Consider the following 17926-nt stretch of genomic DNA (forward strand, 5'->3'; position numbering starts at 1 on the left):
GCTGAGCTGATTCAACTGAGGGGGTGGAACTTTTCCCCCTCCCCCCTCCAAATCAACTTGTGCTTGCAAAGCAAAAGTGTAACAACCCTGTTTGTAATCATCAGCAGGAAACTTGCAACTTTAAACCTTCCTGGCTTTCCTCTACATAATCTTAAGACTGCAAAGACCAACAGCTATTGGTTGAAGAGGAGCTGAGGCACGCAAGGAAAGGAGATTTCAAGCTTATGTGTTGCTGTTGTGTGAATCAACCAAACTCAGGGGGGCTCCATGGAGGGCACTGTGCACATCTCCAGGCCTCAGGGAAAAGGGAGCAGCAGGTCATCCCACTCCTCTGGGGATGATGGCTCAGGAACCATCCCTGAGCCAGCAGCATGGACAAATCTTCACCTTACAGAGCACAAGGTGGTAAATGAACAGCAAACAAAAGTACCAACCATCAGCTGAACAAGCCTTTCATAAACTCTAAGTGAAGACAGCAGCCTATGGTTAATTTTCCAGGAAAAGGACAAGGAACCTGTCTACTGCATCATCTGGAGGCTTCCTGAGTTGACACGCTTAAGGAAATGAAAGGGGGTCAATTCAGTAGGTGTGGACTAGAGTCCCCGAGCCCTTGGGAACATAGAGGAGCTGAAAACCAAGCACCAACAGGGAAAGGAAAAGAGTTGTGGCACAAAGAGAGGAAGCTCAGATGCTTCAGTACAGAGTGGAAGGAAAGAACGCAGAGGTGGATGAGACAAGAACACAACTGGATGCTGAGGAAGTGTATTGGTCTAAATAAGTCATGGCTCTGCTACTTGCTTTCCTCTCAACTGAGAGGAGATATTAGAATACAGCACGGGATGCCACACAGCCATTCAGATCTGCTTTCTGTAAAGCACAAGGTGTATCTCAAAAATAGGCTTCTGGATAAAATATATTCATAATCTCTCCCTCAGAAACAAATACATCTTACAAGTATGTGCCAATTTGTAGAGAAAAAGATCCCACATGTAGTTAAGGGTAAGCAATCTCAATGCAGCAAGATGTGCAATAACTGATGTCCTGAGTGAAATCAAAGTCTATTATCTCAAATTCCCAAGTGTTAGATAGTGACTCATGCAGTCTACTCCCAAGAGGTACAAAAACAGCTTACAGGGGGCTAAAAAGGTTTACCAGAATCAGTTTCTGACAGCAGGGAAACAGGAGCCTCAAATATATTTCCTTTTGAAATGCACAGCAGCATGATAGAAGAGGTAGAGATCCAAAGCCCAGAGAGAAGATCTGCAAGGAATAATACTGAGAGGTGCTTATATCCAAGTCAGTCTGTCAGTGGCTTCAACAACCCCTTTTATCAAAAAGGCTTAATTTCTCACTTCTGCACTCTAGTAACCAGTTATGATCAGCCTTTGTTACACTGTCCCACTCTGTAATCCAAAAGAATAAGAGGCTGCAAAACAATTTCTCTTCATCAACTGGCACATGCTACCCATCAGGTAACAATTCACTGGAGCAGATAAGCAACAAAACAGGAAGGAAAAGCAACCCCCTAAAGACAGAACAATCAAACCTTTTTACCCTAAGCCTGACTAAAAAACAATACCCTGAAAACACACAGCAGCACACTTTATTTTCAGGTGTAATGTCTGTGCATTTGGCCCCACAGCCTTGTTTCAGAAAAACTACTTGAAGAGGCTTGCCCAGCACCAAACCTTATTGAAATACAGAGGCTGAGGGGCAAACTTGCCCTTCCCACCAGCAACACTGGCCCATGGAACCAAAGCTGCTCCACTCTGCACTCAGAGGGGACACACCACTAGGGATCAGCTTCCTTGATGAGAGAAAAGTATTCACTCATGATTTTCACCTGAGACAGGTCTAGACTACCTTAGCCTAAGGAAGCGAGAGGCAGGGGGAAGAATAAAAGAGCACAGAAATGCTTTTCAAGTCTTTTCAAGGGCTCTAGGAAGGGTTCCACCCCTGCCTGTGTGGCTTCACTAGAGGTTCTTTAGACCTTTTGGCTCAGCTGGACACATCTGGACAAAGCTGTCAAAACCAAAACTACCTGGTACATAGTAATTCCTTTCAATCTGAGAACAGTCAAGACAAAACCAAAAATCTTTGTGCCAGTCAAGTCAGAAGGCTGAGATACACATCTACAGGGAAAGTCAAGAAACTGCCAGTTTGAGGCCTGATGAGAACCAAGGCATCCTTCCACAGAAACCTGGAGAAGGAGGGAAAAGTCTGCAAGCAGCCATGGTTCCCTGGCTCAGGTTATCACTGTAGACCCTGGGAAATGGAGAATATTGCTTGACTTGTTCATTTAATGGATGTAGCTTGAAGTACTGGGAAGGAATTATGACACAGAAAGAACACAGAAGCACAAGATCCATGTTTTACCTGGTAGCATACCTAACAAAACAGAAGTTCAGAGAGATAACAAAAGCAGAAACCAGGAGAGAGAATGGAAGAAAGAAACAGTTGCTTTTTAAGTGTGTCAAATCTCTGGGTTAACAACACTGTACTGGAATCAACACTGACTCTTCCAGCACATACACTAAAAAACTCAAGATGATGCAGTCTTCCAGGCACAGGTGAAATCCAGGTGTCTGGATGCTTCTCCTAGCACCAGCCAAGAGGACAGAGGCTTGTGCAGTGCCATGACACAGAAGACAACACAGACAGGCAGCAGAACTAGAAGTGGAAGGAGGTCTTACCAAAGTCCATGCGGTCCTTATGATTACGCTGCAAAAGTCCCAGTAGCAGCTGCCTCAGGTGGCTTGATGTCTCCCTGGGGATGCTAGGATTGAAAACAGAAGCAAAATAAGAGGGACTTGCACCGTACTTAAACTGTTTTTACATATTCAGGAAGGCAACCTGCAAATGCAAACTCACTTTGTGCCTGCTGGGCTAGGAACAGCATTGGAGCTCATTTGGAAGAGGCTGAATAGAGACATCTCTATTTGCATCTCTGTTCGGTACTGTGAAGGCTACAGCTGATCTAGCTTTAGTGGCTTCTCCCATGAGCATCTCCATCTCCTTCCTTTCCACAGTGGTGCCAGTGTTATCCCTCTAGTTCTCAGCTAAGCCCATTCAATGTGCAATACCTTGCACATGGTAAACAAAATCTCTTCTACTTGCTCCAATGGGGATGAAGAGGTCATTAAAAGGAGGCAGTTATGAAAGGCAATCTTCCAATTAAAACATTGGTGGTGAAATGGATCATCAATTTTATTAAGGCTTTTCTTTTTCAAACTCAGCTTATGTAAGACTAAGTTAAGTAACTTTTGACTACTTGCTCCCTTGATATACAGGATTTATTAATTGAAGGCCACTAAGATGTGAGCAACTGCCACTTGAGCAAGATAAAATCAGTGCAGCTACAACTTCATTTCCCAGTATAGCTAGTAAGAAAACATGCTTTTCAGTGGCCACTACAGCACAGAAGAGCCAGTAAACCATTGCACTATCCTTTAACCCACAAGCAGAATGGGGAGAGGCCTGGGCAGCTCCTCACAACCTCAGTAGATTGCAAGAAGCAGGGAATAAATGAAGGGATTAAGGCAGGGAAAACAGAGTTCAGCTCTTGCCTAAGTGGATTCATCTCTGCTGACTTTCTTCTATCCCCAGAAGCACAGTTAGGGGCTGCAGCAGCTGGGTCCTGCCCACAGCCCAAGCAGAGCTCTCCAAATTAAGCGTAGGTGGCTGCAGCTCTTCAGTATTAATTCTGTTTATCGTGGCTATGCCCAGCACAGCCCCCGTGCACTGCCAGGCCTTCCCCCCTCTCCAAGCATGGGTCAGCTGAGGTGATGGCACACTCAGCGCAGTAATTTTAACTGCCTGGAGCCCAGGCCTGCTCAGTAGCAGAGCACATAGCTCGCTCAGCCAGATCTCTGCTTTGCTGGGCTGCCATCACTCACTGCCCTGAAGCCAAGCCAGACTGCTGCTGGGAGAAACAACCCTTCTGACACAATTCCACCAACTCTACCCCTGCCACAGACAGGGTATAGAAGGAAAAAAAATAGTGGTGGTGGGAGAGAGGTGCTACCTAGCACTAACTGCCTCCTCTTCAGTGAAACTAGAGATGTGAGGCAAGCTATGTATTTATAGGCTTCAATACTACTCAGTTATTTTTCTGTAAAGCCCTAGGCCTCACTGGTGTAGGAATTTGAGCCTAGCAATTCCTAGAACAGAGAATGATGGCAAGCATCCCTCATCCTTGTTTGTACAAGAGGAGTTGCTTTCCATGCCTGACATTAGAAGAGCTTCACGCAACAAAGGAGAAGGCCACCAGGACTCTGTAAGGAATGCAGCTAAACTGAGACTCAGATTGGGACAAGAAAAAACAGCCTTTTGTTGAAAAAGGTGTGCCTTAGAAACACACTGCTAATGGAATAACCCAAGACACCACAGCTAGCAGACTCTCCTGAAAAATACATTAGTGCTGGAGACCTGCAGTGCTTCAGCATTATCATCATAATTTATTTATCCATGACACACAAAGCTCTCATCCAAAACAAGTCCATTTCCCAACAATGACTTGAGCTTTTGTAAAGTTTTAAAGCCAAGAAACAGACAGGTCAAATAGCAGACCTTGAACGTCACAACACAGACTGAAGACAGTGCAAATCAACAGCACATTGCCTCTTACCTCTCATGTCTAAAATGTCAAGCTTTGCTATGCTGAAGTATTATTTTCCAAGGCCATCTTTTTAAACGTAAGCAACAAAACTACCTCCTTCCTCCCATGAAATAGAATGTACTTTCCCATGCAAATCAGCACCATGAATGTTCAGTGCTACTAAAATTGAGGCATTTGGGCTTTCTCCTCCTGATACGGGTTCCCAGCATTTTACCCACCAGCAACAACAGCAGCCTGGCAGGCAGAGATTGCTGGTGAACACCAAAGGAGCTTTTCTTCCCCACCCCATTCCCAAGCCCAAACACAGCACTTTCCATGGTGATGGGGAGGGAGGTGGGTGCCAGCCTGCCTAGCCCTAAGGAGAATGAAACCAAATCCTGGCACTGCTGCTGGCTGGGAAGGAGGTCTCTGGAGTGGTTTAATGTTTCATTCCGTGTTGGCAAGGCTGGTAGAGGCAGTTTATTCATGTTTACTCAGGAAATAGCACAGATTGCAGCTCATGTTAAAGAGACAAACTGAGCTTGGAAAGCAGGGAATCAGCATGTACACAAAGGCCACTTTGGATCTGACTTCTCCAGTGAAAACAAACATGGCTTTGCATCAAAAATTTGGAGGAATTTGGTAGTTAAAAAGTGGAGATAGGTGAAAATGGTAAATGCAGACTGCATAAAGGACTCAAAACAAAGGAGAAGGACTAATCCCTACAAGAACAGACATGCTCTTCTCTTACAGCCGAGTCTCATTTCTTCCCCTTGCCTGCCTCACATTGCATGCCCCACAAGCCAAAGCAGCAGCAGGGCAGTATGATCAACACAGGGAAGCTTATTAACTGTAGGGATTAATTTCTCTCTTAGTAAGAGAGACTACCTTCAAGGTGAGCAGCCATGTTTTATGTAGTGAAGGGGAAACAGAAGCTCTACTTTCTGCTCACACAGACTATCTGGCTCAAATTATGCAGTGGTGTTTTTGCTCTGAATCGTTCTGTTTGGGTGTTTTACTCTAGCCCAATCCAAGAGAGTATGACCACGCCCCAGACTTAATCCTGGTAGAAATTTGTCCCTTCTCCCCAAATCTAAGAAGGATGTACTTTAAGGGAAGTGAAACACGTCGCTCAAGTCATTGACAAGAGCTCTAACTTCCTGGCAGTTCCTTCTTCTATCTCTTGGAGCTGTCTAAACTGATAAGGAAAAAAAATCCACACACAGCCACTGAATGAACTTCCTGTGTTTGTGGCTGCCTTAATAGCTCTGCCAAATGGAAGCTAATGTTCTGGTTAAAAAAGACCTTCCCGTTTTTTGGATGTATAATCCGGAACCTTCTTTATACCAGGAACCTGTCTTTATACCAGGCTGAGATTTTCACAGTAGGCATGAGGTTCTGCTTTAAGAGCTCAGAGACCTAAAGGAAAGACCACAGCAACAAAACCAAAATATACTGACAAATCACAGCCCTGAGCAGCTAGGTAACATACACCCCCATGGGACGAAAGCAGTTCTCTTCCCCTTGGAAACTGCAGCAGTGTCCATTTCCATCGAGGTTATAGTATTTCCTCCCATTAGCAGGATGGACACAAGCAGTTGCTGTCCTGACACGTGGGAACTGGGAATGTGATCTGTGGTCAGGTATGGCAGGTTACAGGAGAGGCTGCAGTGTGGCTGCCCTCAGGGTTCAAGAATTGCCATGGTTTCTTCCCAAGGCTCCCAGCCTCAGGGAAGCCATATGTGGGACAGGACCACTACCTGGCTCTTGAAATCGCTAACAATCCTCTCCTACACTGCAGAATTCCAGAAGCAGTATCTGCAGAAAGCCAGAACACTGACTCTGGCAATCTGCTGCTGTCTGGCTTTCTCTGGGCCACACCACTGCTGGTTTAAGGAACAGGGAAGGCAGGTGGCCAAATATTTTAGTCACCTCCCTGAGTGACATGCCAGGAGCATGCAAGGACAGGTATAAATACAGAGTAAACAAGTGCATGCAAACGGTGACACTGGAAAAGTGCTTACTTGGGCATCAGCATCTTGTTTTTCTCATAGAAGAGGCGAAGATCCTGTGGGCTGCTGGCCTGGAGAGGAGAAAGAAAAATCAATGCATGAAGCAGTTTACAATGAAGGAAAGGGATTAGCATTTCTATTTCAGTTATTCTGAAGAGCAGAGGAACACTTTTGCAATTGCTGCACCAGCATAATGAGAACCTGCAGCTCACTTTAGACTGAAAAGCCAGCACTGTGCCAGAGTAAAGATACAGTAGCTTGCTGCCTCTTTGTCTCTAACCTAGTTCTGTCCTGCTCCCCCCTTCCAAGGGCTGAGCTTCCTAGCAGTGGGCTCTGATGTTCAGGTCTGAGTTGGCCTAATAGCCTCACCCAGCAGCCTAAATAATTGTAGACGTGAGGAGTCCGAAATGATGAATGGCAGATCCTGCTGAGAACAAGGATTAGTGCTACAGGGCATTTAGAAAAGGGGCAGGGAGCCTGTTAAGGACAAGGGATCTGTGAAGAGACCAGGAACATGAGGCAACAGCAACTGAATTAGGATTTTCTACTTTAATTCCAGGAAGCCAGAAGGTCTCAAGCCAGAGTGTGCAATAACACACACAACTGCTGGGGATGCTGATGACAAGATCCCAAATTCTGAGTGATGGGATTATGGAAAAAAAAGCTAGGCATAACAAGTGGCTTATGGCTGAGGTTAAAAATAAAGTCATCAATATAGAAATGCAGACACATAAAATTCTCCTAACGTCATTCCTCCATTTGTTTGCATGCAAAAAGTAAGAGGCCAGTAAATTAACCCTTGTGTCTCAAGATTTTCTGCTTAGTTAAAATCTCTTTGTTAAAGGGAGAGCTGGCTGGCCCCACACAGACATGAAGGCACATATAAACACGGAAGGAAGATCAGAGAAGTTTATCTGCAATCAATTATTGGCACAGCAGAGTGTGTAGGAAAGTGTGAATGAGGAGGTAAGAGGCAGCTTCTCCTGATGTTCAGGGCAGGCTCAAAAAACCCTCTAGCTTTCCACCTACTTCCATTTCTAAATTAGAAGCATTTAAGGTCAATTAAGATGCTTAAAATGGCAAATCAGACAAGCCAATCTGCAGATAGCCATCAAAATACCACTAACACAGCATGGCTGGAAAAGCAGACACATAAGATGCTGTTTCAACATCACCTACTCCCTCTGGCTGAGGACAAAAATTAAGAGTAACTGAAAGCTCAGTACAAAACTTCAAGAGAAACCAATGGGAGAGTCTCAAAAGTTGTTAATAGACAGACTTGTGTAGTGCTACCAGGACAGCATCTCACACACTCATAGCGACTCATGCTTCACAGCTCTCCTATCACTTTGTACCAGTAACAGATACAGGTTCCTAAAAGAAGGAAATCAAAAAGATTTTGTTGTTCTTCCTGCAAGGTGTCCTTTGCTGTTCACAGACAGCGCAGGGACTCAAACAGGACATATACAAATACTGTCTTCACAAGCCATTAAAATGAATGTTATTTCGCAAAGCACCTTGTTACGTGGATGCCCAACTGCATCAGAATTTCCAGCTGCTGCCACTCAATTTGATTTGGTTCAGTAAAAATCCATTTTATACCTTTCCCTTTGCAGATCTTCCCCTGTAATTAGATTCCTCGTATTTGGCAAACTTTAATGAGCCGAGTGTACTCACTGCACCAAGTGGCTTGGCCACAATGCTTGTGTGATGAAAAATATGCCTGACAGACATAACATCCAAGGAGGAACAGAACTCCACGGCAGGGAAGCAAAGTGCTTGTTCACATCAGAAAGATACAAGTCTTGGCTGTTTGCTCTGTTCATTTCCTGTCACAACAACTCAATTGTTTCACAAATACAATGAAGCTCTGATCTATTTCAAACAGTGTTTTGTCAGAATATTTCCTGGCAATAGACAGAGTATATTAAAGGCAGCACACACGCAATGCCCACTTCATCACAGAGGGTTTCCAAGCAGTAGCTTGGATAGAAACAAAATCCTCAGTAAAGCTCCCCTTCTTTTTGTACTAATTAAAGAGATATCCCTGTAGGGATGTTGTTTCTCCACATTCTGCTGGCTCAGTACAACTCCTACTTGTTCTGCAAGGACCATATCCAGGGTGTCAGGCTCTTCCCTACCCAGACCACGCTTCCTTCGCAAGAGCCCACAATTCAAGTCTGGTCTCTGACTCGGCTGCCTGATGGGGAATAGAGTCATTTTTGTGAGTGCCCAGCACAGACAAGTGCAGATCATCATTAATCTGGTAAAAGTCAACTACATCTTCACATAAGTTCATTATCGATCAACTGAGTCACAGCTCTGCTCCTAGCAGCAGGTTCCCAGGCTCGCAATAACATGCCCAGTGCTCTCTTGCTGTTAGCATCCATTTCATAAAGCCCTGGCACCTTCAGTCACTTTGCTCACCTCTCCTTTCCATAAATAGTGTTTCTCTGAGCATCATTTAAAAAAAAAACTCACACAACAAAACAGCAGAAATGTTTGTAAGACACTAAAAACACCATTTGAATTCCTTCTTCTAGGAAGCTAAGGACTTAATTTGAAGTCTGCCTTTCAGGCAGATACACCTTACCCAAGAAGAACACCAGAGAAAGCACATTTTAGGCACCTAACAACAAGACCATTCAAGGTACATAGAGCCAGCTGCTACCTGTAAGATAGCATCCATCTGTCAGAAACTAGGATGCAAAATGGACAGCTCAGTTTTCCCAAGAACAGGAGACATGTCAGCAGGCCAATTCATGCCCTTGTTCCTCCTCTCGTGTTACTATGGAGCAGCTGCATTAGTGTAATTGGCTCTAGTTTTGTCTCTCCTTTCTATATATAAAGACAATTGGACAAATTCAACCCTGCCACTCTATTACTTTGTCCTAAGTAGCAGTGGAAATATGTTGAGCCAACAGAGGCATTCATTGTAACCCTGCCAAATCCCATTCGGTGCTGGCTGCCTGCAGGGGAATCACAGGAGAAAAGCACGCAGGGTGGTGCTTCCAAAAGCACTCAGCGCTGGATTTGTCGTGCTCAGGCAAAGGCTGGATGCAAAAGGCCAGGGCTCAGTCAGAAAAGGGCCAGAGACATTCACACCCTCAGTGAACAGCACTGTCTAGTCAACACCTCATAGCAGGGTATGTACTACTCTGTTCTTTGAGTCCTGCCTTTTAGATTTGGAGGTGCAGAGAAGGTAGTCCAGATACATCAGAAAGAAGGAAGAAAAGCAATGATGTTTCTAGCTCAGACGTTCTACGGAAAAGCTTGAAAATCTGCCACAAATGCCTTCTGCTTGTGCAGTCATAATAGCTGATATTTTAAGACTCCCACAACTAAGTGGCTAGAGGTTGGGGGAACCTGAAAGCAAAGGCCCAGAAACAAACAAGACCCTAAACTTTCTCTTTTTAGCTGTCCATAGATGTTTTCTCTCTACTCCCAACAACAGTAGGATCAGACCCACAAAAACTGGTCCAAAAGCCAATGACTCACTGACTACAGCAACAAGTCAATCACTGCACCCTGTCTCAGCAGAACCACCTACCACTGCCAGGAATACTCGTCCTCACTGACATTTCAGAGGAACAGCTTTGGGAACACCAGAGCAACCTGCTTAACAAATAAACCAGGAGCCCAAATTCTGGGTATAAAATCCTCCCTTCCCTAGTCTTCCTCAAGGCCTATTTCACAACATAGCAGTTTTTGTGAGTGATACATAATCCTAATACTTATCAGGCAGAATTAACCCAGAAATAGAGCAGTGGGCTTGGTACACCAGGCTTAGAAATTAATTTTTCACCTAGCAGCCAGTTGGGTTAAGAACACATGAAGGAAGGTTAACTCTTTCAGAGCTGTCAGACCAGGCAGCAAAACTTGCATTTCCTCTCTTATATCACTTCCTCACTCTCCTGTCTGCAAAGCAGCTAGGAGGAGATTCAGGCAAAGGCTCACATACAGACAACCAAGTCTCATAGTCCTTAGCAGGATCTGATGTCCAAGTGGACCTATCCCTCTGCCAGAGACACCTCCAACACAAAGGGCTTATGCCTGACAGTGTGTCTGCTTACCACAAACTGTCTGCTTTTTGAAGAGGTCACACAACAGGAAACACAAATCATCAGGAACATCAGCATGATTCTCATGTAACTCTGTAGTCATATTTAAAACACCATTTAATGAGAACTAGATTGGTTTTGGAAGATTATTTTAGACCCTGTGTAAATCTATTTCTTCTCTGCCTCTAGTTTTGCATCTGCTTTTCACTTGTCTATAGAGACTACATCACCTCATGGTAGACACTGGGTCCTAATATTTTCAGCTCAGGTAAGGACAAGAGAAAACTGCTACAGTCTCAAGACACTGGCCAGGACCTGTCAGCAAGACCAGGAAACACACTGTTCAAGTCCTGTCTCCAGTGACAGAAACAAAGAGATGGAAGTGAGGACCACTTATTAGGCAAGGCAAATTAACAATTCCACATTAATACAGTGCTGAGCAAATCTGTTTATAGGGATTATGAATCCTATTAATCTCATCCCTATGGCAGTCTCACTGTTTTGTTTATGGGGATGTTTAATACAAAAAGCTCCTTAAGACAGCTTCACCAGCCATCCTACCAACTGTTCACATCTGAGCATCAGCAGCTTCTTTCTTGTCTGAGTGCAGTGAGGCAGGGAAGAGACAGGAATGGCTCTGGGATGTTGCCTTGGGTGATCCAGCTATAGTTAATTTTAACTCTGATACAGCTAGAAATTACATTCACGCAGACACACATCTCTGTCTTGATTTACAGGCACTTTCTGGATTGACAGCCACCTCAAACTTTCCACACATTCAATCTTTTCTCCATCTAACCCAGCCCTCTGAAGCTCTGTTTTATTTTTAGACAGCTCATTCCTCCTCACTGCAGATAATACTGGAGTCCTTTTAGTTTGCATCCCTGTGAAGGCGTCCCTTTGGCTCATTCAGCAAACAGCCAGAACACCAAAATGCATCATGTTCCACAGCACAGTGCTCCAGATTCCCAAGAGAATGTCAGCTAGACAGAGGCATGGGGCTGTCTTTGCCAGCCTGGGAGGATTTAGCCTGAGGGGGTTAACGTCATAAAACAAATTCCTGGCTGCCCTGTACAACTGGGTCTGCTAGTAGCACCACATGGAATCAGCCTATGATCTCCCCATCCACTTGCAGATGTACCTCCCAAAAGCACTCATTCCTATTCCATGGTTTCCCTATCACCTCTCTCCACTACTACTCTCTCCTCTAAAAGCCAATACACAATAGCTTCTTCACTGCTCAGGGACCATCAGCAAATTCTTAGTACACAGTCATGCCAACAAAGAAACAAAGCTGGTTAACCTTTAACTAGCTGTCCAACATCTGCCCTGGATGGGCTTCTTCCCCCAAGTTCCCAGCTAGGAGAAAGCAATTTGTGATACACATGGTCAAAACAAATAGATGGTGCACAGAGGACCATCTGGGCTGAGCTCCTCTCTCCCTAATCAAACAAATCCACAGCAGCTAGTGCAGCTGCTAAGCAGGGCCTAGTATTTTGCTTCAAAATACAAACCCCAAAAGAAGAAAGGGTCTGAGGAAAAATTAAAACAGAGACCCTTGATCCCAGCCCAGTAGATGCTGGATATAGATGTGAAAGAGAGAAGTCAGGCAAGCACAAAACAAGGATCAGGACCTGCTGGGAAGGGACCAAAATGTCCCTTCACTGCCCACCACAAGACAAGGCAGGGTATCCCTGAAGAGTTGGCACCAGCTAACACTTGGCCATGCAAATTTGCTGTTTGGTCTGTCTTTTTCCATGGATTAGGGATGAATTCCACAGAGCTCAAACACTGGAGAAGCAAAGTATCAGCAACTCCAGCATCTCTCTGCTATGCTGTAAAACAGCAAGGAAAATCAAATTCTGACAAGTACAGCATTTCAAAATAGTGGTTGCAGGAGAGTCTCCAGAACTTATTCAGCATGAAAGAGGAAAAGTAATACACAGCGTGGCACACTAATGAGTGGGAACAAGAAAAACACACTGAGTCGGATATGTATGATTCAAAACACGTGAAGAAATCCTGAAGCAACCTGCCTAAGGCTGTGATGGATTCTCCATCATTTGAAAACTTAAAATCAGAGAATGTCTTTCATAAAAGATATGCTCTAGCTCATACAGAACTTATGGCATCAGTTACAGGGTGGAGTTTTACTGGACTGTGTTATATTTGGAAGGGTTTGGGCTTGAACATAAACATTTCAGGCTGGGAGGAATTGCTGTAAGATGACAGATAAGATTCTTTTGATAAGATCCTACTCAACTGCTTTAAAAACAAAGTCCATTTAGCCACAATACATCAGTTACCACCAAGTCATTCTGAACATTGCCTTGCAACTACAATCTTCCTTATTGCCCTTCCATAGTCAACAGAACCATAAATTATACACTGAGTACAGATGCAAACAGAAACTGAAAGTGTGGGCCTGGAAAGAAAACAAACCACTGCTTTATCTGATTCATGGTAATTTTATCTTCCTATGGATTATTACCAGGAAATATATTTCCCTAACATACAGCCCAGAGAAGGAGAGTCAATTTCCACTAACATATCTAACATATAATGCACCACATTGCCAACGAGTTGAACAGACAGATCTCCATGCGGCTGGATCTATGGGAGTCAATATAGATGACAGAACCCTTAAATGGATTAAAAGGAAAAAGAGAAAAAAAGCAAGAGAGACAGAAAGATTACATGTAAACAACTCACCTGAAAAGGCGCCTTTCCTGTTAGACACTGATAAATGATGGTTCCTATACTCCAGAGGTCAGCTTTGGCATCGTAGTGTTGAGACATAATTACTTCTGGTGCCTTTTTGGGGAGAGAAAGAGAAGTTTGTTTTGGAAAAGATGTTGATTTTTTTTGTAGGGGCTGCAAGAAACAAACAGAAGTCACTATTATGCTTTAAAAACTCTTGGGCTAGGTTCTCCAACAACCATGAAAGATTTGCTCTCAAGAAGACTGTAACACTACCTTGAAAGGGCCAAATTCCCTAAGTGGAGGAAACCAAGACTTTCACTGAGGCAGACAAAAAAAACCCAACCAACACCATGCCATTTGGGGAGTTGGGAAAACTCAGTACTTGACTTTCCCTTCTCAGTGTACCATTTTTTTTTCTGAATTCATTTGTGCTTATAAGAAGCCTCACTGAAATCAGACAGCCAGCTCTGAAGTCACAGGTAAACGATCAAGAGCAGCAAAGGCTCACTCTGCACAGGCAAGCTTCGGCCTCCATCCTCAGTCACATCACTTATGCCCTTCTCTCACTTAGTCTAAGATGGTAGCATGTTAATTACACTCTAGAGCTTCTGTCAAGGTCACAGTTTGGGTTCAAAGGCAGATCAGTGTATTTCAGCACAACAGCTTGAGCCCTGCTGTGCCTCAGACTGGTTTCTAATCTCACACCATGCCTACGGCTGCTCCCTCCCAGGCCTGTTCCAGAAGCTGCAAGTCCACAAAGCCCTGTGGCTCAGGAGGCAGTATGCCTTCAGAGTGGCAGCAGAAGAGGAGGGACAGAAGGCCAGGCTTGCTAATCCCACATGTTTTTAACAACAGATTTCATTGCAGTGCTGCCAGCATGGAACACGATCAATTTTCTGTCTGTTAGAAGTAAGGGCCACATATAGTGGGAAAAAAAATGGCAGAAAACAAGTTGCAGACAGGAGATCAGTTTGTCCCTGAGGGAAGCAGATGTGACACCAAACAAAGCCAAGAAAGCAGGACAGGAACTGCACAAGGAGGTTCCAAGCCTCACATGACATGAGTTTAGAGAGAAAGCTCATTCTGGTGTGGGTAAAATGTGGTTGGATTTTTTTTAAAGAACAAAATGAAAAAAGCAGCAATGGGCTATGAACTAAAGCAGGGAATTAAGGGCCTGACTTGCCAGCAAGGGTTCCCAGGACTACCACAAGATCCACAATAGCAGCAGACAGACTTCAAACATCCCCTAAATTCCAGCTGAACCGTCCCTTTCCATCTTCCTTGAAATCCATCAGTAACATACACAATATGAAACATTTTGAGATTCCCTGTAGTCCACAGTTGTTTACAATAAAAAAAAAAGATAGAAAAAGGTCATCACTAGGTTCCTCCAGTTCTTTAAAAAAATAAGATGGGTGTTTTCATTGACTTTCACAAGATACTCTGAAAGAAAAGTATCACTAAAAATAGACAAGTCAGGAAACTCTCACAGGAGAAAAAAAATTACATCATCTTCACATATAGCACAGTTCAAATAAACATCAGCCTTCAAAAACTAGAGGGAGAGATCTGTTCTGCTTGAGTAAGTACTGTGAACAGACTGCTAAACACACTGCTACCCCTGTGCAGTGCAGCACAGTGCAGCCTGATTGTGCCCAAAGAGCACAGACCAAATAAAACCTCTAAGAGTGGATTAGACCACGTTCAAAATCAGGTGCCTACTGCCCCAAGACACTTGTAAAAAAAATTCAACCTAAATTGATCCACATCAGCCTTTTACTTTGAGTTCAAACACCCATGTCCCCAGGAGCTATTACATGGCTGGCTTGCACATTCTTATTTCTGAGCCAGTTTCATCATTTTTTAATCTCACTTACGCGATGCAACACCAAGACAGTGACTGCTGCCATGAGCATAAACAAAAGGTCACCTCCTCACTGCCTGGTCCCAGTGGAAAGTACAAAGGAGGTGAAAGGGATCCGTTTGTTTTTTTTAAAACCACATCTGTTTCACAAGCTAAGAAGTCACCCTGGAAGCAGCTGACTTGGTGAAAGAATTTGGGGGGTGGGGTGGGAAGAGTTAGGGAGTAGGGATGCATAAACTGAGCTGCAAACAGAAGCAGGTGAGCTCCATTTACACCCATCTGCCAAGTTGTACAGCAAAGCATACTTAGGTAAAATCACTGCCTGCATGGGTGCATAGATATGAAGATTTTGCAAGACCAAAGAGCTAAAAAACAGCTGGAGATTTTACAAAACTGCTGTTAAACAGAGACCTTGCTCCTGATGCTGCAAGCCTTAGCAAAACTGACTGCAAAGCCTGAAATGACAGCAGGCTTGTGGAACCACTTTGTCTCAAAAGTGCCTGCTGAAGCAGTGATTTCTCCAAGGAAGCAACACCTCAAAGACAGCCAGATGTGTGAAGTATCACACCAGCCCTCACTCTTGTGGTTGCTTTCGTTGCAGCAGAGGAAGTAGATTTCCCAATGCCTTCAGTGGAGAGAGTCCAGTCCTCTGAAGATGCAGTTTCTGATTGACAGCAATCAATACTCTATTGTGTTCACTTTTATTTATCCACAGCTCACAAAGTTAGTTAACACAGGCACCTGTTGTCCAATATTACCAGCAGCTAGAACTTTATGAAGTCTCCCCATGCAATAGGTGGTTTATAACAAGAAAATAAAATTTCACCTTTTGGGAAGGGCTAGTGGAAAACAAAAGCCTTGCTTCTGTGGGGGACAGAGCAAGAACAACAAAAAAACCTGTAGGCCAAACACACTTACCATGTACATTGGTGAACCACACAACGTTGCTGCCATCATGTTATTCTGGAGATATCGGGCAAACCCAAAGTCAGCTACAAAGAGAAACAGAGGTAGGTCAGGATGACACCAGTTGTAGAGAGCCTGCACCCTCTCCATTTGATGCCCACTACTTTCCATTCACCACTCATGAATCCTCACAGCAAGTACTCCATCTTAGCTAGACTTTGATAGCTTTCTTCTTGAGCAACAACATTTTTGTGCTAGGTATTATTGCACATTAGAAAAGGGCAGACCAAATCACAAAACATGCATTCAGAAGAACAAACTCCTATTCATTTTTTCAGAGATCAACAGTCACTTCTTCCTGTACCCATTTGCCTGCACTCCAAAGTGTCAGCTGCTGGAAGCTGGTAAAGCTCTCTTGACTTCAGTGAGAGTGTGCCAGTTCATATTAGCTAGTTCATTCTCTGCTATTTCAACTGTTAATTTGGGGAACTGAAAGTTCCCCTCTATTGAAAAGGCTGTAATGTAACAGACATCAAAGAGAAACCACTACTCACCACCACCCACATTTCTAGACCAGCCCTACTGAAAACAGTCTTGCTCTCTTCCTTTAGAAGAGTTTCGATAGTGCCAACCCCAGCACAAGGACAGAAAGCTGAGACACAGTTCACCTGGTAGCTAGAAAAGCCAGGGACAGGGAACACCAAGATGAATTACCTCTGCAGGTTACTCATCATCTGATCATATGATACTCAGAGGTTCTCTCAAGGTTATCAGATATTTCAAGCCAGGAGACTGACACAGCTGTTTACACTGTCATCTGTCAGTAATGAATTAGCACAGCTAGCTATTCTCTCAACCATGTACTTCTCAGGGGAGAAGGAGGGAGGAGTTGCAGGGTACATCACACCCAAGAGCAGCTGTGCCTGCAGCCCTCCTGCCTGCATCTACAGCTCCCAGACACTTCCACCTTCCAGGTAACTCTGCACTTCACAAAAAAACCCAAAACGTTCAACCAAACAAGTAGCAGCATTTCAAGTTTTACCACTGGACCCAATTTCTCAGCTGAATGAAAGCAGTAACACTTTCTCCACAGCACAGGGTTCAGGTGAAGAACTGTTTTATCTAATTTATGTCAGCTCCAGCTTGTGAACTGTAACATAACTGTGTGGAGGGCAGTATCATCCAGCACTCATTTCTGAGGGACCACAGGGGAGATGTGTGCTCTGTAACTGGATTTCTGGAGCATCTGTCCCAAGTGCTGGTCCATCTGTGCCACTTGCCTAATGTGCAAAAAGTGAATTTCTTCAAGATGCAGCTGAGAAGCCTGCCTCTAAATGGGGCTGTGGAAATGCCTGCTTCTAAGTGTGCCTGACTCCCATTGTGTTCTCTGAGGCCAGCCGGGACATTAGTTTCAGGCCTTAAGAGACAACTTTTACCTCAATACTATTAAAAACTGAAGATAAAAGTCACAATGTCTGCTCACTTCTTGGTAAGGCTATTACAAGCCAATTAGGGTAGGCTGGTATTTGTTTTTATGCAGGGAGGCACCTTTCAGCTGGAAGTGGAGCAAGGCCTGCCCAGTTCTTTTTAGTCTGTGTCCTAGCAGAGCAGAAAGCTCTTGCTCCTACTGCTTGGAGACAACCAAATGTTACATCTAGCAGAGGAACTGAGGAAGATGAAAAACATTAGGGTGTTTTAAAAAGTGCAGCAGTTCCTTCCTTCTCCTAGACAGTTCCCCAAAGAAACGTTGGGGCTTGTCACTCATCTGTCACCAAACTGTCCT

The 17926-nt window shown here is 44.2% G+C and overlaps 1 protein-coding gene across 3 annotated transcripts in view; it reads right to left on the reverse strand.

Moving 5' to 3' along the window:
• The window catches only part of ULK1 (unc-51 like autophagy activating kinase 1), a 79134-nt gene that overhangs the window by 38034 nt on the left and 23174 nt on the right, over positions 1-17926 (reverse strand). For all 3 annotated transcript variants that reach the window (XM_062009632.1, XM_062009631.1, XM_062009630.1), the window contains exons 8-11: positions 16156-16229; positions 13383-13484; positions 6622-6680; positions 2694-2776 (exon numbers count right to left, since the gene is read on the reverse strand). In XM_062009632.1, coding sequence (XP_061865616.1) covers positions 2694-2776; positions 6622-6680; positions 13383-13484; positions 16156-16229 — 318 coding nt within the window. The remainder of the gene's footprint in view (positions 1-2693; positions 2777-6621; positions 6681-13382; positions 13485-16155; positions 16230-17926) is intronic.

The sequence above is a fragment of the Colius striatus genome, chromosome 17, assembly GCF_028858725.1.
Source record: "Colius striatus isolate bColStr4 chromosome 17, bColStr4.1.hap1, whole genome shotgun sequence".
NCBI lineage: Eukaryota > Metazoa > Chordata > Aves > Coliiformes > Coliidae > Colius > Colius striatus.